The 24,403-nt window shown below is 32.0% G+C and overlaps 3 protein-coding genes across 4 annotated transcripts in view; 1 reads left to right on the top strand and 2 right to left on the bottom strand.

Moving 5' to 3' along the window:
• The window catches only part of LOC117611638 (uncharacterized), a 36,537-nt gene extending 24,661 nt beyond the window's left edge, over positions 1-11,876 (top strand). Inside the window, exons 8-9 of the mRNA XM_076690584.1 lie at positions 1,832-2,044; positions 7,626-11,876. Of these exons, the coding sequence (XP_076546699.1) occupies positions 1,832-2,044; positions 7,626-7,736 (324 nt within the window). The 3' untranslated portion in view covers positions 7,737-11,876. The remainder of the gene's footprint in view (positions 1-1,831; positions 2,045-7,625) is intronic.
• A 5,097-nt stretch (positions 11,877-16,973) lies between these two features.
• On the bottom strand, positions 16,974-18,985 carry Fnta (farnesyl transferase alpha). Of its 2 annotated transcripts, none has more exons than XM_034338131.2 (5): positions 18,677-18,985; positions 18,051-18,405; positions 17,764-17,973; positions 17,504-17,687; positions 16,974-17,432 (listed from the first exon to the last, which is right to left on the bottom strand). In XM_034338131.2, the coding sequence occupies exons 1-5, from the start codon at positions 18,831-18,833 to the stop codon at positions 17,331-17,333; spliced, it is 1,008 nt and encodes a 335-aa protein (XP_034194022.1). In that variant the 5' UTR covers positions 18,834-18,985; the 3' UTR covers positions 16,974-17,330. The 2 variants fall into 2 exon arrangements, with proteins under 2 accessions (XP_034194022.1, XP_034194029.1); XM_034338138.2 differs by having other exon boundaries at positions 17,773-17,973.
• A 1,195-nt stretch (positions 18,986-20,180) lies between these two features.
• Hsc70-5 (Heat shock protein 70 cognate 5) lies at positions 20,181-23,790 on the bottom strand. Its single transcript, XM_034338124.2, has 11 exons — positions 23,579-23,790; positions 23,092-23,153; positions 22,839-22,984; positions 22,606-22,729; positions 22,234-22,542; positions 21,877-22,039; positions 21,341-21,797; positions 20,858-21,154; positions 20,581-20,768; positions 20,336-20,476; positions 20,181-20,278 (listed from the first exon to the last, which is right to left on the bottom strand). Exons 1-11 carry the CDS (start codon positions 23,669-23,671, stop codon positions 20,195-20,197), a joined length of 2,064 nt encoding a protein of 687 aa, XP_034194015.1. The 5' UTR covers positions 23,672-23,790; the 3' UTR covers positions 20,181-20,194.
• Between the last annotated feature and the right edge of the window lie 613 nt (positions 23,791-24,403).

The following is a 24,403-nucleotide window of genomic DNA, read 5'->3' as shown; positions in this document are numbered from 1 at the left end:
AAAAGAATGTACTTTTCCTTTTCTCTACCTTGGTCGTTTTATCTTTCAAGCTCGTTGATGCCCCTTTAGCCTTTAACGTCACAAAATGCAATTTACCGTGCTAACGGACGTAGCTTTTTAATCCAAAAAAAGAAAAAAATGTTATTAACAACGCATACCCTGATCTGGTATTCTTTAAAACCGAGAAGAACTCGTTCTGGATCCCACTAACGATGGCAAGCTAGTCTCTTTAAAACGTTTTTAAAAGAGTTCCACTTCACATCCTCTATTGGTATGTACTTCATTAAAAACAGGAAAAAATTTTCTCTATTAAAAGATTTTAACATGCTGCAATAAAGGATCATAAAATTCTTTTTATACATTTATAAGAAAGATAAATACCAATTTGCAAGGTGATTCGTAAAATATTGTAATTGTAATTTAGATATAATAAGAGCACTCTTGTTTACACTTTCCTATTTTAGGAGAATGTTATATTCATTGAATGATAAAATATTCTACTTAATTCATTTTTGAAGGTACCTGATAGAATTTTAAATATACATTATGTTATTTTGTGAGCAAAAATATACAATACAGTGTATGCAGAAAATTTAATATAATTGTAAATTTTTTCAAAAAGAAATGTTCAATATAAAGGACGATACATTTTCTATTATGTGTATAAATTAATGTGGTGCCTTTAGTATCACACCTTCTTAATTACTATTTCAAATTTGCATATTTTCTCGTGCTTATGTATATTTGAAAAGTGGTGCGAGAATATGATAACAATAACGATCCCTTGAATAATTATAATTACTATGACTTTTTCAAAATAAATCTTCAATTAAAAAAAGGAAAAAGCACAGAATTAATTTGTGTACCTAGTACGTGAAGTTAATTTAAAAATATCATATTTTTCCTTAGAAAACTTAATAACTTCATCGACATAGTTTTTTTGCAGTATAATTGCAGATATCAATAAATATATTATTTCAAAAAAATAAATAAATCTGTCGAACAAAATTGACATTCTGTTGTGTTTTGCAATAGATAAATTTGAATGACAGCAGTGGTTTATTACACTCAAAAACTCCTAAACTTGAAATTTGAAATTGGAAATTTCGCTGAAGGCGAATAAAGCGCTTCATCTGCCTCAAAATACAGTTATCTAGCACCTGTACTCGATTTTCATACGTTGGACTCTCTCAAATGGTACTATTGCATGCAATAGTGTTACTGCAATCGTTTCCTTCCGGCGTAAATTGAAATACGAATGAATGGTACAATGGAACGAAAGTTGCGAACAGGTCTCTTCCTTTTAGGACTATTCAAAGTTCTACCAGAATTTCCATAATAATTGCTGTATTGGAAATAGTTCGCAAGGTCCGATCGTTTCTTCAACGTGTACGAATCGAAACTGATCCAATATTTTCATATAACATAGAGTTCTTCCTATAGAAATTCTATTTTATTAGATTCATTCCATTTTGCATATTTCAGTCTATCCTATTCCATCGTTTTCCTTTTTTCGGTATTTATTTTCTTCTGATCACTCTTACATTAATATTACAGCATTCAATATGGAAATGAGTTATTTGTATTAATTGCTTTTACTAAATTTTCACATAAATTTTCATATTTATTAAATAAATTACATACAGTGGCGGCTCTTGGAACCCCGTAAAATTCGAAACTTTCAAAATTTCAAACTTCTAAAATTAATTTTTTAAATCATGTTAAAAGAGCTAATTTTTTCTTAACAAACTGGAGACTGATAATAATCAGTGCGATACTAAAATCAATACAATTTATTCTATTTAAGAAAATGAATTTTTTGATTTTCCAGGACTTTGTGATTGGCCTCAGTATACTGTCGCGTGGTTCTATCGACGAGAAACTACGCTGGACGTTTTCCCTTTACGATATCAACGGCGACGGCTGTATCACGAGAGAAGAAATGACGGACATCGTGACAGCCGTATACGAGCTGATGGGGAAATTCGCTGATCCAAATCTGGATCACCAGGGCGTACGTGAGAAAGTAGATCGAATGTTCCAGGTATGAATTTTTTTATATTTCTACAGAAATGCATGACCAAGAAAAAGAACGGGGAAAAAATTAGGATTCATTTTCGAGACTTGAAAAATTATTATATTAAATTTTTTCAAATTTTCAATAATCTTTCATTTCGAATAATCATGAAATAAATGTTAAACTTTGAAATTCAATTGAATTGTTTGAGAACTTGGCATAGAAAGCGCTCATCACTAGATGTTAAATATAAATCATTGTACATAGTAAATCTATTTGGTATACATTACGAATTAGGCAATAACTAACCAACATTTATTTGAACTTGGCTGAAGGTTTATAAACACGTACGATTAGCTAATACCTATTATTACCAGGAAGTCTTTCAAATGTGTATGTCATAAAGTAATGCTATAGAAATTTTCAAAAAATAGATGCGGAAATCAAGTTCAAGCATTACTAACACTCTTAGAGGATAGTATAAATTAATCTTAATTTAACTTTGGGGGGTAGATTTGTCAACAAATCTGCGTTAGTTTGCTGTTTACTTTCGACGATACCAGTCTTCAAAATGAAGATTTAAAAGTGCTCAAAAGTTCACAAAAGAGTGGATGGAATGACAGTGTTCAGATACATAAAAAATGTGGGAAAAATTAAAAGACTCGAAAAGAGGGTGCCTCATAATTTAAATGAAAGTCAAAAAAATCGAAGATTCGAAATTTGCAATTTATTGCTTCGTCGACATGCTAAAGAGCCTTTTTTGAATAGAATAATAACATGCGACGAAAAATGGATATTACGTGACAATAAAGAATTTTCGAAAGCAAATTTACATCCAGGAAAAGTTATGATGACAGTCTGGTGGTCCATGGCTGGTATCATTCATTATAATTTTTTACAACGAGGTGTGTCCATCACGTCAGAAACTTACTGTGATCAATTGGATATGGTGAATAAAAAATTAACAGAAAAAAAATGGACATTAATGGATAAGAAAGGTCCTATTTTATTACATGACAATGCACGTCCACACGTGGCACGTTTAACAATGGAAAAATTGAATCAATTAAAATACGAAGTTCTGCCTCATCCCCCTTATTCGCCGGATCTCTCTCCCACAGACTACCATTTCTTCCCGATTTTAGACAAATTTCTAAAGAATAAAAAAGCTCTGACTCGAGAGGCTATAATGAATGCATTCGAAGAATTTCTTAGATCTAGAACCCCAGACTTTTATTTTAATGGGATAGAAAATCTCATTAATCGCTGGCAGAAATGCCTCGATTCGAATGGAGGATATTTTTATTAATGCAATTTAACTTTGCTTAACAGTGCCGTTTTAAGGCATGGACACTCTGGACAGTCGTCAAGAGCCTCCAAATAAAACAATTTACAATTAGGATGAGATCCTAAAGATCAATTACTTATAAATTAATTCTCTGCAAAGAAATTTCTGATACACGTTATAATAAACTAAATTAAAAATTCTGTTTTGTAAAGTTTCATAAAATGTAATTTCTCCTTTTTGTTCAAATTTACAAAATGGATTCCACTGAATTTCATAATGCTTCCAGGAAAGCTTTTGGTTCTTGAACTGTAACAATCAAAATTACGAATTTTATATTAAAAGTTGATTATGAAATATTATTTCTTTCTTTCATGATACAAATTCCATATAAAATTTAATAGAAAGCACAGTATTACATTTAATTTCATTTTTTAACATTACTTTCAGTTCATTAGGTAAATATGAAAATATTACGATATAAGAATGTTCTTGAGAATATTATAGATAGTAGGTAGTGGAAAATGTGATAGGCTGCAACAGACATTTTGTCAGTTTTTCGTGTTCTTATAATTTGCTCCATCCGATATTACCGTCCCATTGCATGTTCTGAACAACGAAAGCATATTCATCTCGAACACCAGCTGGCAAAGTACCAGCTGCACAAAACGTAGAAATATTTTAAGATGAAATCCGCATAAAATCTATACTTCATAATAGACAATCGAAATTACTAAAGCCACGAGATTCGCAAACAATGGTTTCAGGAAGTAACGAAAACCCAAAATCAAGTCCTCCTAAATTAAGATCCAAATTATTTCAAGAATCTGCCAAAAATATATATATTTTGATATCGTATGTCAAGTTTTGATAAACAAAAAACATAAATAATTTGAAAATTGATAATTTCGAAGCTATCGAATAAAATTGTTTCAATCAGCTCTATATATCAAAACTAAGGTTTTGAGAAGTTCTGTTTTTTCTGTAATGCCATTTTCCTCACGATACTGTATTTACTTGCCTTTTAATTTATCTAATCGAAACGTCACTGAACGACAGCAGCCAGAGGTACAAAAGATCTTCTTGATGATCTTTCGCCACGGTACAACAATGAACGAAACGTTTCCACAGGCATTGACAATCCTGCTCGTTCACTTTGACGAAGGAAAACGAGAGGTTGCTCGTAAAGGGCCCAGTCGACTTCAATGATGCAAGAGAAAGCCTTTCTTCTTAGCGACTGTCACATTGTTAGCCGCGAATGACAGTATCTACAATGATCTGCCCACACCACCTTTCCCTATTATGTGCCTTCTTTCTATGTCGAATAAAAGACGCCGCGATTCGCTTCAGGGAGACAATTTATACGAACATCTCATAGCTTCTGGAAACGAGTTTCTTGTTATCCTCTGTCTTAACAAGAATCGAACCAGAAATATGCCTTAAACAGCGGAAGAAAATAATATAGAAGCTTGAAGATCTGAAATACAATGTAATTGTTAACACCAGAATAACCAACATCAAATGTATTACAATATCTATACATTTTTCATTTCTACACCGTTTAAATAATTGCAAATATTGTTAATATTTCACACTTATTCTGTTTTTTGTACAAGATGAAATTTAATTAATTAATTTATTGTTAAATTTTCCCCTCTAATATTTTCAATTATTTATTGTTAGTTTTGTTGAGCATTGACTGATATTATACAATTTTTTTGAGGACACACTAGGTGCATCTTACACTGTATTGTAAACATTCGATGACACACTGGGTGCGTCATGCATTAATGATTTTCTAATTTTCTAACGCACTTTATAAACATTCCCAAATCATTTAGGTATAAAAGCAAATATAAAATTACTAGAACTATACACCTTGTAGCAAATCGATTCAGTTTAATTCTGAATCTTTGTTTGAGGGTCTCTCTTGTACTTGGCCTTTGCAAACGATGTGTATACTAAAGTTTCGCAAAAAGGAAAATCGTAACGAAGACTGCTTGGTGAAACAGCTTCGAAAGCCAAGGATAAACTGCTTGTTTACAGTCGCCAGTTTCCTTGCCCGTGTGTGTACATGTATGTATGCACGTGTGTGCATAAAGAGCTAAGAGAACTAACAGGCAAAGGGAGGAATACAAGGAGAATAGGGAGGAAGGAAACTCAGTAATTCCAATTCTAACGCCAACCCCCATTGCAAAACATGGCATTTGTGTACGTGTCCTCAATGGAATGACTCTTGAATCGCAATTAGTTAGAAGTTTAGTTTTGCACTGCCCTAAGTGGATCGTGGGCATAAAAGAACCACCAGAGACGAGTATTTTATGCTCTGCGATTTAATAATTCGATAAACAGAATAGAAATTTTACAGTTAATCGCTGTATAATTGAAAAAGGTTTAACTGTACAATATGACCCAATCAACTTGTCCGGATATAATCTGTAAAATAATAAAAAATAGAACAAAGTTCATTAAACAAAATTAAATGATATTGAATAAAGCATCACACGATACATGCATCGGCACCAGAAGTGGAGGCATTTCAAAAATTTCATTGTCATCATTTTTTTTAGATCATTCTTTTATGAATCGATTCTTCGTAAAAAAAATAATTCTGAAACGTATTAGAAGTTAGAATTATTCCCATGATAAAATCCATTATGTCGGAAGTTAGGCAAGTGCACGCGTACCCGAATTCGAACAACCCCTAGCAATTTTGAATAGGTCAGAAGGTCAATGATAAGACGTCTAAAGGGTTGTATTTAAACCGAAAGTGGACATTTAGAGTAATTTCAATAGAAACAGCTGAACAACTGGTACGACACAAAAACAATTGTAACTCGGGGACAAGTTGTAATATAGTCAGATAGAACAAACATTTACATGAACCGTTAAATTTATGCGTGTTGAATTGACTGCTGAAAGTATATATTTTCATCTTATAGTACAGTCTACATGATACAGATTTTAATTTTGCATGTAATTTGACAGAAATATTTTTAATTTAAAATAAACAAATTATACCTAAACTTGTTTAGGCATCATAGAAAGCAACTACTTAATTTTATCTTATTTTTTTAAATTTCCACATGAACCGTACGTTTAACTGGGCATAAAGTGCTCTCGAAAGTTCGGCAGGTGGTTTTCAGTAACAATAGAGCTGATTTCAACGGTGGTCTCTTCACCGAACCCTCGATGCTCGTTTTTAATTAAAAGTCTATACCAGGATAACGAACTGTATGTGTGTGGTATAGTTCACATCAGTTACATCTGCTTTCTCCCTGATTAATTACCATCGATTGATCCCCTCCGCTGATTCATTTCACGATCCCACGGTTGGAAAATTCTGCCAGCAGAGATAGAGATGGATAGAGGAACTGTACAGAGGTGTTGAAGAACTTTCAACGCGAATTTGCGTTTGCCATTTCATCATCAAAATTGCCTTTACTTCTTTTTCTATCACTGATTTGCACTTCTGAACGTTCGATAAATTAATAATTTTAAAACCAAAAATAAAATAAATAAATCCAACATAAATGATTAAAATTGATTCAAGAAAGAAACAATAAATAAATGTAATTGCTCGAACTGTAGGAACTATAAATATATATTTTGTTGCAAAATTTGTTATTAATATATCAAAATTTATTACAGTTAAAACGAATCCATAACAATCAATAGAAATTTCAGATTTAATCTCAATAACCATCTCTAGTGTAAATGATATTGTTGAATCGCGATGATGGACCGTAGCTTGTTGTTAAGCACGAGTTCAATTAATCCGGAAACAGCAGACCATGCTGATGAATTCTCGTTCCCTTTATAGAAGCGCTAGAAGCTTAATTCAGAACCAACAGAGATCGACGATGATTTTGCAATTCTCTCAACTCAACAACAGATTTCCGATTGTGTTGAACAGAACTCAATTTTCGTGTATTTACACGTAGTATGATCGGAGATATAATCGATCCTTGTTCGCATTAGCTCTCTAAAGGGAGAGTCGAACAGACGGGTTCACGCAAATGGATACCCCCTAATTACAATTCGTTAATGGAAAGAATCATTATGTATCTATTAGATCATTACACATCAAATGAACGATTTTTATATGTAAAAATTATGACTTGATTTCATGACATAAACGTGATATAAAATGGCACTTACGCTACGTTAATTTAAAGTTGAAAATTTAATCAATACGACTGGATACATGCAGCAAAACAAAAAAAGTAAATCTTGCAGGAAATAAATCCAATTGCTACAACACGAAATAGGATATTCCCGAGAGAATCCAATGTAACGATAAACGTTTTGCGACTGTTGCAGAAGATGGACGGTAACAAGGACGGCGTGGTGACGTTGTCAGAATTTTTAGAAGCTTGCCAAGCGGATCCGGATATCTCCACGAGTATGGCAGCATTAGACACGGCCTTCTGACACTCGGCGCGACCACGATACACTCCATGGACCTGAAGAGATTACTCGACGTTTTCTTTTTCGGAATAAATCGCTCAACGTTGTACCTTACCTTCTGGACCAGATGCATTTCTCCTCAAGGTGTATCACGAAGATCTCGAGCGACAACGAGAGTCATCGTGAATTTCAAAAGGGGGATTTGGTCGACTCGTTCTTCAGAGGAAACAGCACACACATTTGTCTCTTACAACTCGGTAGGAAAGAAAAGAATGATCGAGGAGTAAAAAGGTCGCGTCACAAGACACCCGGAAACTGTGTCTAAAAGTCGACCCAGAGAAAAGAATAGAGATTGTTCTTTCGAGAATCCGTAGTTCTAGTTCTACGTATGCGTACCGCTAGACGAGAAAGGGTTAGTTGAACGAGAATTTATTAAAAACCAAAAAATTACCAAAAAAAAAAAATAAAGTAACGCAGAAGAACGATATTAACATGGTTGTTAGTAGTTACGAGTGGATAATTATTGTTACGAACTTGTAGTTCGTTTTTACGGGACGCGCGCTACAAACGATGAACAAACATGCAGCTAATTATATATATAAAGAAAAATGTTATTCGTAATGGTTGACGAGGATTAACGAAGAAATTTACTATAATTGCGTGGAAGTTGATGTTTAATGATAAGACGGATCGTTATTCCTGTAGCACTCGTGCGATTCTCGAAAGAGAAGAGGAAAAAGGAAATTGTTGAAAGAAATATGCCGTTTAAAAGTAAATTGTACGCGGCATTGTTCGTTCCAGAGAATAGTTGTATAGAGAAGCACAGATATTCAAAACAGAGTATTTATATGAGAAACAATAATTGAGCTTAGCTTTATACAGTTACTCTTTAGTTGTTTTTTATCTTTCTTTTCTTTGATCGAAAGGAAACAAAGTGAAACGTTTATTTTTCACTTTGACAAACTCATTTGCACGGTATTGTAAGATGAATAGTAAGGTAGTTTAGTTTTTAACTAAAAGGATATTTTTTTACCAGCCTATTATTTATTACGCAGAACGTCAAGTTTAAAATTTATATTCATTAGGTGATTTCATATGTATTATTATTTTTTATAAATTTAATTATTTATCAATTTTCTGTGCAGAAACAGAAACATAACAAATGTATATAGAAAAATTTTCTTCGGAGATTCATTCTTTGTGATGAAATTAATTTTTTAACTAAATAACTTTTTTTTGCAATTTCTATCGGATTGATCTAATATTTTTTGTCGATATTTATATTATATTTGTTATTAAAATTGTTTGTAAAAGCGACTTATGAAATGACCTAATAATTAAAATTACATAAAATATAAATGAAGCAGATTCTCTGATCTGCTCCCAATGTTATTATTTTTCATTTCTTAATATTGTAGTTTTTTTAATTTTATTTTGATACCACCATTGTTTGCCGTAAAAGCATGTGGTTGGGCTTCGAATTTCAAATTCTGTCCGCGATCGTAAAGCATCAAATGAATATAAACTTTGTCCATTCTGTACCAGACGATCGCGGATCATCGTTAAACTTTCAGCTGCACAACGAGATATTAAGAAATGGATCTCGGATTAACACGTTGGCTGTCACGTAACATTTGTCGAATCACAGTAAAAACTAAAATTTCCTAAATTATTCTTGTTAACCCTTCTTTAAGGGTGCAAATATTACAAATTCTGAATAATTCATTTTTTCTTTTCTTATATCATTTCTGTTCACTTTGGTATATTATAAATGTTTAAACATCCGCTATCCGATAATAAATTATTAGTTTATTCGTTATTTATTCATAATTCGAAGTAACTTCAGCCCGGTACTGACCCAGATATTGACACAGTGGCAGTCAAAGTGTTAAATTTTCAGCATGCTTAGATCGCAACGTTGAACGTTAGGCAACAAAAAGAAAATAAAGACGAAAGAGAAAATAAACTTAACTCGAAATGTAGAAAGTATATATAAAAAGAGATATCGTAAAAACCCGCTGGAGCAGCTGGCCATGTTAAGCGGGGGTCGTTTCTAGTTGATAAGAGAGTAGATTAAGCGATACAGTAAAAGTATTTATTTTTGTGACAGGTAAGTGAATTATTATTATTATTATTATTACTATTATTATTATTATTAATCGTGGTATAAGAATTTAGCTCGTAAAGACTGCGTGCTGCTAAAGAGAGAGAATTAATGCAAATAGTCTGTAACGTTGTGGGTGGAGAAAAAAAGAGTCTCAGATAGAAACAAATTGCGTGGAAGGGTTTGTTGATTTTCCATTTGAAGGAATCCAAGATACCGAATTTTTATTGTGATTAGTAACATTTTTGCAATGACTGGACCAAAGCGTCCGCGTCGGGTAACGACGATACCCCGTGCGAAATATATATTTAACCGTTTTTCATCACTGCCCATTTCTGATAAAGTATAAATAAAAATGGTCGGTGTGTGCTCGAACGAACGAAACGAGGCTAACGATGCATCGAAAGCATAGTTCGAATCCTTTGAAATTCAGCCGGATGGGGTTGGAAATGTTCGAACGAAAGGAGAACAGACCTGAGCTAATTTCAGTTGAAATTACTCAAATAAGAAATAATTGTTTGAAATAACATTTCAGTCTGTTGATTGAATACACAAGAAATAGAAATTTATTTGAAATAATAACAATTTCATTGTGCTTTTTTTTATTTTATAAAGAAGTAATTTTTTAGATAATTGAAATAAAATCTTGAAAATGTTCAGGTCTGAAAATTTTCTTCTCCATCCGTTAATTTTTCCGCTAAAAAAAGTAATAAAATTTCGTTGGTAAAAGTTTCCATTACATTGTTTTTGAAGTTTTAACTTTTCAGTTATTGTATCCTTGTAACGCTATTTTTCCTAGAGGAATACTTTGCTCGATACTATACATTTTTAATAATAACACGAGAATGCTATTGTTAATTTATAATGAAGATATAATATGAATTATTCAAAAAGAATAATATAGTTTCAGAAATGAAGCCTTCTGTCAATAGCTTGTATCCAATGATTGACTTATTATTTTATATTGTTAAGGTGACTTATTTATTTTACATCAGTATTATAGTACTTGTATCCTAAATTTGGAATGTAACTTTTGTGATACAATTACTTTAAGAGTATCAATGACAATGTGGAACATTTGTCGATGCATCGAGATGGCCAGAAACGAAGACAATGAAAAGTCGAAACGAAAGCTGAGTAGTTGAGGAAACGACGGGACACGGACATAGATATAGGCAGTACAGAAATACAGGAACAGAGATTTCTCCGATTTTTAGCAGCGCCTACACTTTAGAACATAAGAATTTACGTGTAAAGGTGAGGCAAACGTCGATGGTTGCCTCGTATCAAACTCGATCACTACCGCATGTCTTTGAAGTTACTGATGTAAGTATAAAGAAAGGCAAGAGAACGGAGTAACTATATTGTCTAGATATTTTCAACCTCAACCGAATGTTAGATCTAGATTGTCAGAAAAGAAAAACGCGTAAGGTATTTTCTTGTCCACATCGTTAATCAAGAATAAGATAGAACTAATTACAGTAAACGCTATTTATTTAATCACGATCAAAATCATAGGAAATATTTATTATTATTAAATTTATGACCCAGTTCATAATATTAATACATAGTCCAGTTACCAAAATAAGGACATATTCGCGAGGTAAATTAATTCGGTGCCAATGTGTCCCAATTAATTAAAATTTACTGTATTCGTATAGAAGGTGTTTCATACAACTGGGATAAACTATAGCCTCAAAACCGTAGAAGACAGGCAAAATTAAATGGTGTTGAATAAAACATTATGTGTTACATATTACAATTCCGAAAGTGGAAGTATTTCAAAGATTAAAAAGAAACTATACAGATTCGTAAAAAAAAAGGAATACTTGCATTTCTTTTTCTTTAACAAAATTGTACATCTCTTTTTTTTAATAATTAATTCTATCTTATACTTAATCAACTCACGTTCTAAACACGTAATGCACACACAGAGAACACTAAAATACACGTACACACACATTATCACTAACAGAGAATTGTCTTATCTTATAGCGTGTCTAGAGGCTTGCATCTGTAAGACCTTGTATCTATGATTAGAAAAAAAAAAACGTAACCGATCGATCTAATTAATTACATCATTGTCGATCGTTAGTCAAAACTGTTATTACATATACGTATTTAACGTGTCTTCTAGAACGCCTTGGAGAAAAGGTGAGAGTTCAAAACTATCCAAAGATCGTTAACTATGAATCGAATGAAACTTCAGCTGGATTTCAAATTAAATTGGCGATCTCACCGACGAGCATACACTTCAAAGTGTTATTTCAAATTCGCATTGTACGAGAGATTAGATCAGACCTGTCTACGAAATGCTCTGAAAATAAGCCTTAGAGAAGCAAATAGAGGAGGCCATCCTCTTACTTTTTATTTCCTTTTCGTCATTTTAATATTTCTCGTTAAACGAGGCGCTTTTTTATTTGGGTTAATGACAGGGCTGGAGTATGACTTGAATTTTAACGAGATTAGTGACACAAGAACTCTCTTAAAATACGGGGTCTAATTTTAATTAATTAGCCCTAAATCTCTACCAAGAATTTTTTCGAACTCCTATTTTTCGATATTGATTTATCTTTTGTTATAAAAGATTGCCATAAATTGTCAGGAGGACAAATTCTTGGACAGGTCTGAGTTAGACACCCAAGGAACGCGGACACATAAATCATTTATCAAAACGATATAAAAATCTTACTTTTTCGAAACAAATTAGCGAACAGAGAGTATTTTTCTGGCGTTATTCCTAAGGACCAGATTTCGTATTTTCTAAGGGCGCAATCGAGGAAAGAATTCCTCGAAGGGAGAGAAAAGAAAAAGCGTTTCTCTTTAGTTCATCGATGGAGACAATAAGAACCGGTTCGAAATGATTCTCTCATTTGAATCGTTCGTATACCTATCACTTGCACAACACTAGTTTCATTCTGCTATTGAAAGAAAAAACTAAATTTGCATCGCTTCAAGATACTTTACGCGAAAGTGGAGTCCTAAAATCCTGCACCCTTCTTCAACGATCAAAAACAATGCAACATATCGCCTAACAAATTTCTCAAATTCTTCATTCTGTAATAAAGAAGAAATGTTACTAACGAACAAGTACAAAGGTAATGAAGTGAATCTCGATTGGCTCCACTTGGAAGGATAAAAAGAATGAAAGTAGGCACACTGTATTTGGATAGAATTCAATTATATGCAGATATTGGACAAAATAATGGATATGTTTGTTATAAATATAAATTTATTTTGTTAACGCGTTGAATACCAGCGAGGGTTATTAGTATATTTATTATTGCATGAAATTATTAAATATTTTTTTCTTTATTAATAGAGTTTTTCAAGTAACACTTTCCACTTGCTACTTTACAAAATAAATGTAATATTAATGTTACTTTTTTCGGTTATTTAATTGTATTAAATTTTAATTAATTATTAAGCTCGCAATTTGAAACTTTACATACTTAGTATAATACCAATATCATTCAAAATTGATTTTCATCATTTCTTCTTTTGATAATTGGATTACATAAAATTTCATCCCTTTTCAACCCGTATGAAATTTAACGTGTTAACACTGGTGACTGCTGTCACATATTTCTGGTTTTAATTTTCCACGCCTTTATTCTTCACCTTATTTTTATCTATTCTAATACTATTAACAATATCAATAATTTTGGATTATGCTTAAAAAGAAAGGTAAAATTACAAATGTCGAAGATTCCATTGAATATGTGGCTAGCAAAATTAGAGAACATTTGGAAATATTATAAATTTAAATGAAAATCTCGCAGGAAATACAACAAATTTGTTGCTATTTCTATTATTCTGTCCACCATCTGTATCTTTTCTGTACGAAATCTATCTTCTTCTCGATAGCTAATCGCATCTTTATGGAGTATATATTTTCAGTGGTATGTAACTAGGCGTAGTATCGTAATTGTTGGACAAAAACGATCGAAAAGGAATTGATCCGTGTGACGAGGCTCGATACCCTGGAAAAACAAACCAACCCTGGCGAGGATTGTTTCAAAGGGTCTATGAGCCATTCACGGTCAGCATCGATATTTAAGCAGAATTAGAAGATTATGGTCAGGCTGTGCTTGTACTGGCTAACAGATGGTCCAATCGTATAGATTACGTATTCATAAGAAGAATATTAATTGAGAACACAACAATGTAGGCTGACTGTGTTACACGGCGCACGAGTAAAATTTCGACATTTTTGGGGGGTTGATTTTTCTCTCTGGAATATGAATTATGAAAACTTGTGAAAGTGGAGCGCGCAGGAACTTTAGCAACACATTCGAACGATCAGTGTAACGAATTATGCTTCGTGAAGGAAGTAGTACAAGTAACCCCCACAGAACACAGTGGTTTTGGACCGAAGGACTAATTATGATTTTGGAACTAAGAGAACTGTATTACAAAAACTGACAAAAGTGCAATATTTTAATTCTTAAACAAAAATTCTTGGATTCTTTTAATTATCCTCATGCATTCCTTTTTTTGGTCACTTGGAAACATAATTCTAACTTCCAGACTTCCATGACTTAATAGGAACAGCAGCTTTGAAACAAAAGCTGCTAATTTTTCTTTTGTATAATTTCTGTGATATAAAAATAGAAATTTAAGAAATAATTGAGATTAATGAATTAATTGGGGGCAAAGAAAAATAGTAATAGGAAAAATCTCCTACCTACTTAGTTACGCCAATGATGTTTTCACTAAATGATTTAGAATACAAAGAATAAAATTTTTTGATAATTAATTGGTTTTATTATGACTGCTGCAAGGAAATAATGAAAATGTTGAAAAAGAATATTGTTCGAAATTTTTCTGAGTTTTATGTGGGAGTTACCTGTACTGAATTATTTAAGTTTCACTGTTCCTAGATTTAAACGTACAAATTCGAGTGTGAAACGAAATCGAACGTTGATATCTCTGTTTGCTCAAACCAATGAACATTGTACCGTACGAACATTATTAATTTTGCTGTCTTTAGATTTTAGTATAAAATCGAAACTAAAAAAAAAAACAGACTCATTCTCATCAAAGGATTATACTTAATATTTCACACAAAAATGCAATGATCACTTGGATAAACGTAATGAAATTTTAATTTCATCCCATTAGGTTGTTGCATATTAAATGAACAATTTCGAAGTGTAAAAAGTACTACAAAATAGTACTTATGGCATATCAATATAAAGCTTGAAATTTTTTATATGAAAATGACTACTCAAAGCTCCATCAACACTTTTAATACAAACTGGCTGATTTTTTATTGTAACAAACAATCCATTGATCATTGGTTCGTTATTTATTTCAACGACAAACTAGCCATTTTGTATAAAAAATATTAATGAAAGCTTTATGTAAACGTTTTCATCAAACTTTAAGCTTCAAACTTATTGTATAACATAAAAGCTATTTTGTCATACTGTCATCAAATTATGTAAAACCTTTCGTTTTAAAATGAATCGTTTGATGCAGAACAACCTAATAATTACAAATTGAACATTTAAGAAAAAACGCGTTCCGTGAATGTTATTCAACTTTATATAGTTGAAATAATTTTAAACCATCGTATTTTTCTTTTTCATTATCAATAAAATTATTCTTCGAAAATTCATCATGAGACACGCGAGTTTTCAAGCATCGTGCGCTTATATCACAGTAAGTTAGACAAAATGAAATAAATAAATATACGTCATGTTAAAGGTGAAGGAATTTAACGGAGAAAAAAATAGAAGGATTAAAATGGTGAAAGAAATATTCATATGATGGTATATTTTCGGTGTAAAGCAAATGTATATGTAATATATCCGTGGTAAAACTACGTGTATCTCGTAGCTTTAATGTACCAACCGGAAATAGCGTCCTATGAACGAGCAATTTATCAAAATTTCCAAGTTAAAGAAAATGAATTCTTATTTTTCATTATTTTCTTTTACCCGTGAAAGAGGATTCCGTTTCCGATTGGTACCAGCATGTAATCGGACTATTCGTTTGAATGTTGATTGTTAAATGTTAGGAATAGAAAAATGAAATCTTCTGAAAAACGTGTCCTTGTCTACAAGTATCGTGCATCTGGGACATCGGTTACGTTGCATACGGGATTTTGTTAGATTAGTAACAAACATTTTCATCGAAACGAAACATCGATCGTTATTTAATTCTTTCATTTTTTTTTTTTTTTTTTTATTAACATACATTCATGTTCTTCTCGTGAACTCTGATATTAAATGTGTAATCTTTTTCGGAGAATCATGTGTCGTCTAATATATAATATATATATCGACACTTAAGCATTTAATGTTACTTTGTTGTTTACACATATCGTTGGAAGATTTGTGTCATGTGTAATGTCGATTATTCTATTAAAAATCTTCTAATATTACACGAGGCGTTTGGAATCAATACCCACCGGATCCATTCGTTTACCAAAATTCATAGAACATTTTCCGTTAATAATTTCGATAATTGATTAATCAATCGATCATTTTGTTTCATTAATTTTTCTAAAAAAAGGACTTGGCGAGTTTTGATTTTAAATGTCTCATATTACTTGTTCGGATCTAGATATAAACAATTATAATTGTTACTATTTTTTGTACTTATAATTCACTTTCTTTATGTTGCACAGAAAGACTGCTCTAAATAAGCTTCGTGTTACTTCATCTTGTAAAGGTATAAATGTACAATTTCTATTTCTTTCGTTGAAGAATTTAGAACTTTCTGTTAAGAGCTTATCACTTCTGAAAGGGAAAAGAAAGAAACTGAATTCTTTGATTTAAAGAAATGCAGTCACTGCCATAGCTTATTTGCAACGAAATTCACTTGTCTCGGTAGAAATTTTGACACTGCCTCAAAGGGGTAGCCATCGGTATACAAGTCTTGGGTATCAACGAGTACGTTTCAGTTGAAGCTTCAAAGATGCATGGGAATATTTTTAATGGTAAAAATCATCGTTTGAAACGCTGCGTTCGCAATACCTTAGTTACGAAAAAGCCTAAACATTGATATAATTATTATCACTAGTTATTGTACTATAATTGAAAGTATGTAACTATTTTATAAATAAATAGATAATCAATGTTCGTTACTTTGTCTTCATTCGAGGAACAGGTGTGCCAGAAATAGGAGAAAAGATATAGCTTTGTAAAAGTTATTAAGATTTTATTTTTCCTCGTCCACATTTATACAACTTATTCTATTTCTTATTGTACTTAAAAATATTGCGTACAGTATCATGAATTCTTTATGAATAACTTTTTCTTCCATTTATAAAACTTCTTCAGTTACTAACAGTTATTTCAAGGTAATTTCTTTAATTAATGTGTAATATTGATTAAAATGCATTATCAAATTTTATGAACAATATACTTATATTGATACATTCATTGTTATTTCAACATATAAATATATGATACACAGTTCTTTTCGAGTAAAAAGATTACAACGTATTGATCATCAAGGGTATACTATAAAAATGTAAAGTAATCTAAACATTTTTATAGAACTTATCGTGATTCTAGTTTCAATTTTTCCAATAATTGTTGCCCAACAAAATCCCAATACCTTCTTCGTATTTTATCGTGTTTCTCAGACAATTCTTTACATAGCTGCAGTTTAATGAAAATATAAGTAACACTAACAGTATATGAAAACATATGTATATAAACGGATAAAATACCTTCATAGCATTATTAATATGAAATATCGAATCTGCCGACTCTTCTTTCATTGGTCTCTCTTGACATATGTCTATGATACATGCTAGTAAATGATTGGTACGACAGCCGGCTGAATAAAGTTCCTCGCATTTCCGTCTTACTTTTTCATTATAGCCCAAACCACCGCTGTCGTGTGTTAAAATACTAAAATGTATCATGTAATTTACATATTAGCAAAATCAAATTATTTATTACTACTAATCATGTAAAAATTAATCACCAACAGTACCCTTGAAGATAGTTCCAAGCACTTTCATTTCCTTTTACTATGTCTATTTTATTCAAGGCAAAATCAATTTCTTTTTCAATTATACTTTGTTCAAATTTTGTTGTATTACTTATTACAAAATACCGTTGATTCCATGCAGAATTATTACGAATATCTTCTTCTAGTAATTGTTCTACATACTCCAATTCTTTGTCAAACAAACTATACATAAATGAAACATTCATTAGATTAGATACAACTAACTTAATCTTAAGAAAACATTAACACAATATACTAACTTAAATGTCTTTATACACCATTGACGATGCTGCCAAGCATGATAATTCTTGGCATCTTTTTTTAAAATATTTTCAGTAAATTCTAATTCTTTGCTGGCATCTTGCAGCCATTCAACGATTACTTTTCTATGATGCCAAACTTGATAATTCTTAGAATTGCATTCTATCATTTTATTACCATACTTTAATTCTTCGTGCAAGTCTTTCCCAAGAACTTTAAGTATTTCTCTTCTATATTGCCATGCAGTATAATTTGCTGGATTAAGCCAGATGCAATCTTCTGTTAAAGCTAATGCTCGCTCAGACTTTTCACCAGACTTTAAAATGGCTCTGAAGTAATCATAGGAGTCTCTAACTTAAAATAATAGTGATCATAAATAGAAATTTTTCATTATTGCTAACATGTTTTATTAAAGTAATGTTGAAGAAGAATAAAGGTGTATTAGTTTAGTACTTTATTTTATTATTTCAATTTTTATAAAGACACTTTTATTAAGTTCTACTGCATACAAGGTTAGATGCTTAAGGTTATGCATCAAGAGTAGTTCAGGTTGATTAGATCAGGCCATTAAACCTATAATTATTTGTTCACAATATAAAATATATGAATAGCATAAAATACTTACATTTTTCAGAATAAGCAATTGCAACAATAGGATGGGGACCGTCATCCTGAGGTACAGGAATCACGTCACTCCATTCTTTACGATCCTTATATAAAACCCATGATGACTCTTCGGGACCATCTCCACCATTCAATCCCTCGTCAGAACTTTCTGTCATTCTTTATTTTCACAAAATATTATACAGCAATGTTTACAGAAATGTTTTAACAACTTAAGTCCTAGTCTAACTTTATCTTTTCAAACCTGTTAAAGCCTCTATCAGGTTCGTTTCATGTCAAGTTTTTCAAATCATACCATAGATGTCTCCGTCAAGTAAAAGAAATTCATACTTCAAAATTATTTTCTAAATTATGCTTTATTTTCAAAATTAATTTGTACATACATGTATGCATTGTTTATCTCTTGTTATATAAATATACATTTAAACTATAGAAGTTTGCACAATGTTCCAAGTTGCCTTCTGGGCTAATATTATAAACAACTTATATTGAATATGTGATGGTCAAACATTGACAACAAAATTTATTGCTCAATTTTGGTAGGGATACTTTTAAGAACACATGTCCTTAAAAAGTTAAGAATATAGACGTCAATATCATTTCATTCAAATAGAAATGACAAACATAAATTGTTTCAGTAAACATTTCTAGACTGAAAAAATGGATTATTTATATACATCTTACGTGTATTTACATATATATTTGAATGAATTTATTAGATAACACAATAAAAACATTGAAATTATACTCTAGAGCTTATGGATTCGAATAAAAAATTTTAATAACATGGTTATATCATAATACAATATATCCTAAAATAATCTACATGTCGCATACTTTTTGAGGAATAATTTGTTTTACATCGAACATTCATTTACACTCTCTCGTACTTCCACGCTTCCACACTCATACCAAATGAAATAACACAAAATTCCTGTAGTTACAAATTTCATAATGACAGTGTATCGTTAAGTTATTGAGCTACCGATTTCCATTGTTTTTCCATTAAGCCAAATGTTTAAAATTGTCATGTCCTTAACATTTTTTGCATATAACGACACAAAAGCTCTTAGCAGAAAATGCCATAATGTAAGTCAGTTATATACAGAATTTACAATTTGAACTGCTTTTACAAAAGTCTAATTAAATGGTATACCATGTAAAATACTTCTTTACGAAGATTCACATTTACATGTTCAATATTTTTAAATTGTTCATTAGTACGGATTGAAATAAAAGTTTTTACTTTAATTGCTTTTTACGCCTTTTTTAAATAGTCTTTACGCAATTATAAAGCACTAGTTATATTCTTTTCAAATTGAAATTTAAATTAATATTTACTACTTCCAATAACGCATGTTCAAAAATAAAGATTCTACAAATGCATCGTTACAATTTTGTTGTATACGTTACATGACGATGCGTTTTACTTTAGCGTGCAGGATGATACTGACTCGTACTCCTACAGCTGTGTGCAATTAATTTTGTTTTTGTTTAAACATATATTGTCTAAATATAATTAATTTTTCTCCTCTTTCTTTGTAGGTCCATCTTCTTGGTTCTGGCTTTGACTTTGGTTTTGTCCCTCCCGTTCCGCGGCCATCTATAGAAAAATACATTTCATACCACCTTCAATTGAACAATCAAATTTATTACTCACCTTCTTATATGCCATTTCGAACAATTTAAGGCTGGCTTGTTGTAGTTCGTTCGTTTGTCTCTTAATTTCTTCTGGTTCCAGATCATCTTTCTTGCCCAATGTTTCACGCATCTTTGCAACCAATTCTCTCAATTTGTCACACTAAAAACATTCAAGGAAATTACGAATATGTAAATAACCTACCTAACCCAACCTAACCTAATAATGCATGTAAATGCAACATTAACATATTACGTTGGCCTTACTTCATCTTGTGGCAATTGTGCTTTGAATTCTTCTAATTTAGATTCCGTATCGTGAATAATTCCTTCAGCTTGATTTACAGCTTCAACTCTATCTTTCTTAATTTTATCTTGCATAGCATATTGTTCGGCGTTCTTTACCATATTTTCAATTTCGTCTTTGCTAAGACCACCGCTTGATTGAATAACAACTGTAAATAAAATAAAATTAGTGCAATTAAGATTAATGCATTTAAATTTATTTAAATTAATACAATCAAATCATGTGTTTGATACATACTCTGTTGTTCCTTGCCAGTTCCTTTGTCTCTAGCTGATACGTGAACGATACCATTGGCATCAATATCAAATGTGACTTCTATCTGTGGCACTCCTCTGGGTGCAGGCGGAATTCCAACTAGAGTAAATTGTCCTAAAAGCTTATTGTCGGTAGCCATTTCTCGTTCACCTTGGTGAACTTTAATTTCGACTTGGGTCTGACCGTCAGCCGCTGTAGAGAATACTTGACTTTTCTTGGTAGGAATAGTTGTGTTTCGAGAAATTAATTTCGTGAACACACCACCCAACGTTTCAATGCCTAAAAAATATAAACAATGGTATTGCAGCATCAGCGTAAACGTGATTATGAAACTAACAGTTTATTATAATGATATAGTAACTCAGTAAGACTATGCTCATCAAATTCTATCAGAGAGAAGATTAGCCATCAGATCATCATAGTATATGAGTAACTTGAAGCAAATGTGAGGAAATAATTATTTACCAAGTGACAGAGGAGTGACGTCCAAAAGAAGCACATCCGTCACATCTCCAGCAAGTACACCACCTTGAACTGCAGCACCGACAGCCACAGCCTCATCAGGATTTACAGCTTTCGATGGTTGCCGACCAAAGATTTCTTGTACCGTTTGTTGAACCTTAGGTACTCTCGTCATACCACCGACCAACAACACTTCACCGATATCAGACTTGGTTACTTCGGCATCAGAAAGTGCCTTTTGGCATGGCTGAACGGTACGTTTAATTAAATCACCAACGAGGCTTTCAAATTTACTTCTTGAAAGCTTAAGGTTCAAGTGCTTTGGTCCACTAGAGTCCATGGTAAGATAAGGCAAATTTATATCAGTTTGCAAAGAACTGGACAATTCAATTTTTGCCTTTTCAGCTGCTTCTTTTAATCGTTGCATAGCCATTGCATCTTTCGCAACATCAAGACCTTGCTGTAAGAAGATTACATTATATACAAAGATATTTATTATAGCAAAAATAGCCCAAATTATTTGAATTTATTATACGCACATCTTTTTTAAATTCCTTCGCAAGATAATTAACTACCGCATTGTCAAAGTCTTCTCCTCCCAAGAAGGTATCTCCGTTTGTGGATTTAACTTCAAACACTCCTTTCTGTATTTCCAAAATTGAAATATCGAAAGTACCACCACCTAAATCATATACTGCAATACTGAAACACACATTATCCAATATATAATATTTCTCATATATAAGGAAATAATGACAAATATCTTAAAATTAATCAGTAAATAACTTCAGCATCTTTTGAAAAAACAATTCTATGCGACGAAAAATAATAGCATCATTTTTCTTTTAAAGATATAACTACGTTTATGATACAGTTAAAAACGCGATAATTCTTACATTTTGTCTTCCGTTTTATCCATGCCATATGCAAGAGCAGCTGCTGTTGGTTCATTGATTACCCTAAGTACATTAAGTCCAGCAATTTGACCAGCATCCTTGGTAGCTTGTCTTTGGGAATCATTAAAATAAGCGGGTACGGTGATTACAGCATTCTTTACCGATGTACTTAAATATGCCTCAGCTGTTTCCTTCATTTTCATCAGTATGAATGCACCAATTTGACTAGGAGAATACATTTTACCATCCCCACCTTGTACCCACGCATCCCCATTAGAAGCTCGTACAATTTTATACGAAACTGTTTTCCTGCGATTATATGAAAATCGTGATAAGCGAACGCGTTAGTAATAAAATATATGTAATACATACATATCCTTTTTAACTTCAGGGTCTTCAAATTTTCGTCCGATTAATCGTTTCGTTGCGTAAAATGTGTTCGAGGGATTCGTAACTGCTTGACGCTTAGCAGGCATACCAACTAAACGTTCTCCATCTGAAAAGTGAGTAAATATCTCTCTTTATTCTGTTCTTGTTAAAATTATCAAGTTGGTGAACATTTAAAAGCGATGGGCAAGTTGTTCTTTGGAAATAGAATTTTATACCTTTAGTAAATGCCACATAAGATGGGGTTGTTCTAGATCCTTCTGCATTTTCTATAACTTTGGCTTGTTTTCCTTCCATAACAGCTACACATGAAAATGTTGTTCCAAGATCAATACCAACAACTGCACCCTTTACACCTTCCGATCTATATAAAGATATAATTTCATTGATAATGTGAGAAATCAAATGTTACATTGTTATTACAATAGAGAAGTATTTAATGAACTGCATAAAATGTTTTGTTGAATTTACTTGAATCGATATTGGTGTACATCTGTAGGCCTTTGGGGTGCAATAAATGCTGGTGCTGCAGCCTAAAAATTAATGATTATATACATTTTAAAACGTTAAACTAATCAATGGTAACATAATACTGAATTTTAGATAACTATACGACAAAAATAGTTTAAGAATACGTGTTATAAATAATATATGTAACATTGCAGCTATAAAGATAGATATATCCATTATTTTCTGTCGAAACTATTTTAAAAGGTACAGGAGATAAATTGCGACGAAATCACGTGCCGGCTACAAAGTCGGCACGCTTTAAATGTTCCTGTAAAAGTACTTCTAATTCTGTTAAATATTCAAAACTAAAAACCAGACACGTATGTGATAAATTTAGCATCGAGTATGCGACGGATTAGTATCAATATCGTACAATCCGAATAAGACATGAAAATGTTCGGCAAAAAGAATGATGAACAGCGTGCCGTGGATCGCCATCGTAACTTACATTTTTAAGAATAGTACTGAATTGCTGTCTTCGAGTGACATCGCAGGTTATACCGGTATAGCTACGGGTTAACAATCTAGCAGCAGCCAACATTTTGATTTTTACACGTTTTATCGATTGGAATTAATGAAAAACTTTCGGAGAAACGCGAACAGCCCAACTTCACGTGTAGTGATGCAACCTTCAGAGAGACTCGTAATGCGCACACCACGCGCGCAGTAGAAATCCCTCTTCTCTGCCATCAGGGCACGTAATCTTATCCGACCAATCATAGCTCGGTTCTTTGCAAATATACCAATCAACGTACTGCATGGCCTTCCATGCCTCCCGTGGCTCGAGAACTATCCAGAATCTTCTACTGCAGTAGTAATATTATAAAAGTGAATTAAATATTATGATGAAATAACTCTTATTCAGAAAAACATAAATAAACAGATCATTTAATAATTTAGGTAATTTATATGTATAAGAAGATAATAATCACCTCGTTCTTGTTTTGTAAATAAGAAAAAAATAGTTCGTCAACAACTAAGATTATAGAGGAAGATGGTACACCTAGTTTCCGGGCTTTAAACGGTAACCTGATGTAATAGTCTAAGAATGTTACATACTTATAATTACATTTAATTACATTACAAATAATGCAGTAAAAATTAAATTAGAAAATTTAAATAAACCATGGATGTATTAACGACAGAAAACCAATATTCTTTTTTTTGGAGATCAGTAGGTATACGATATCTAGTGGACTAAATAATATTGGCATACCTCTTCCTTTCTTGTAATTACCTTATTTGAAATTAGCGATGCATTTATTATAATATA

This window comes from Osmia lignaria, chromosome 10 (assembly GCF_051020975.1).
Source record: "Osmia lignaria lignaria isolate PbOS001 chromosome 10, iyOsmLign1, whole genome shotgun sequence".
Classification (NCBI taxonomy): Eukaryota; Metazoa; Arthropoda; class Insecta; order Hymenoptera; family Megachilidae; genus Osmia; species Osmia lignaria.
The sequence above is the reverse complement of the archived record's forward strand: the minus strand, read 5'-3'. Positions and strand labels throughout refer to the sequence as shown.

Coding starts and splice junctions, on each gene's coding strand:
- Fnta (XM_034338131.2), bottom strand. CDS start 18,833: ATGACAGAAAGTTCTGACGAGGGATTGAATGGTGGAGATGGTCCCGAA. Junction 17,688..17,763: donor TATCTTCAAGGGTACTGTTG/GTGATTAATTTT, acceptor GATACATTTTAG/TATTTTAACACACGACAGCG. Junction 17,433..17,503: donor ATATTAATAATGCTATGAAG/GTATTTTATCCG, acceptor ATTAAACTGCAG/CTATGTAAAGAATTGTCTGA.
- Hsc70-5 (XM_034338124.2), bottom strand. CDS start 23,671: ATGTTGGCTGCTGCTAGATTGTTAACCCGTAGCTATACCGGTATAACC. Junction 22,730..22,838: donor TTATGTGGCATTTACTAAAG/GTATAAAATTCT, acceptor CTCACTTTTCAG/ATGGAGAACGTTTAGTTGGT. Junction 21,155..21,340: donor CGTCACTCCTCTGTCACTTG/GTAAATAATTAT, acceptor TATATTTTTTAG/GCATTGAAACGTTGGGTGGT.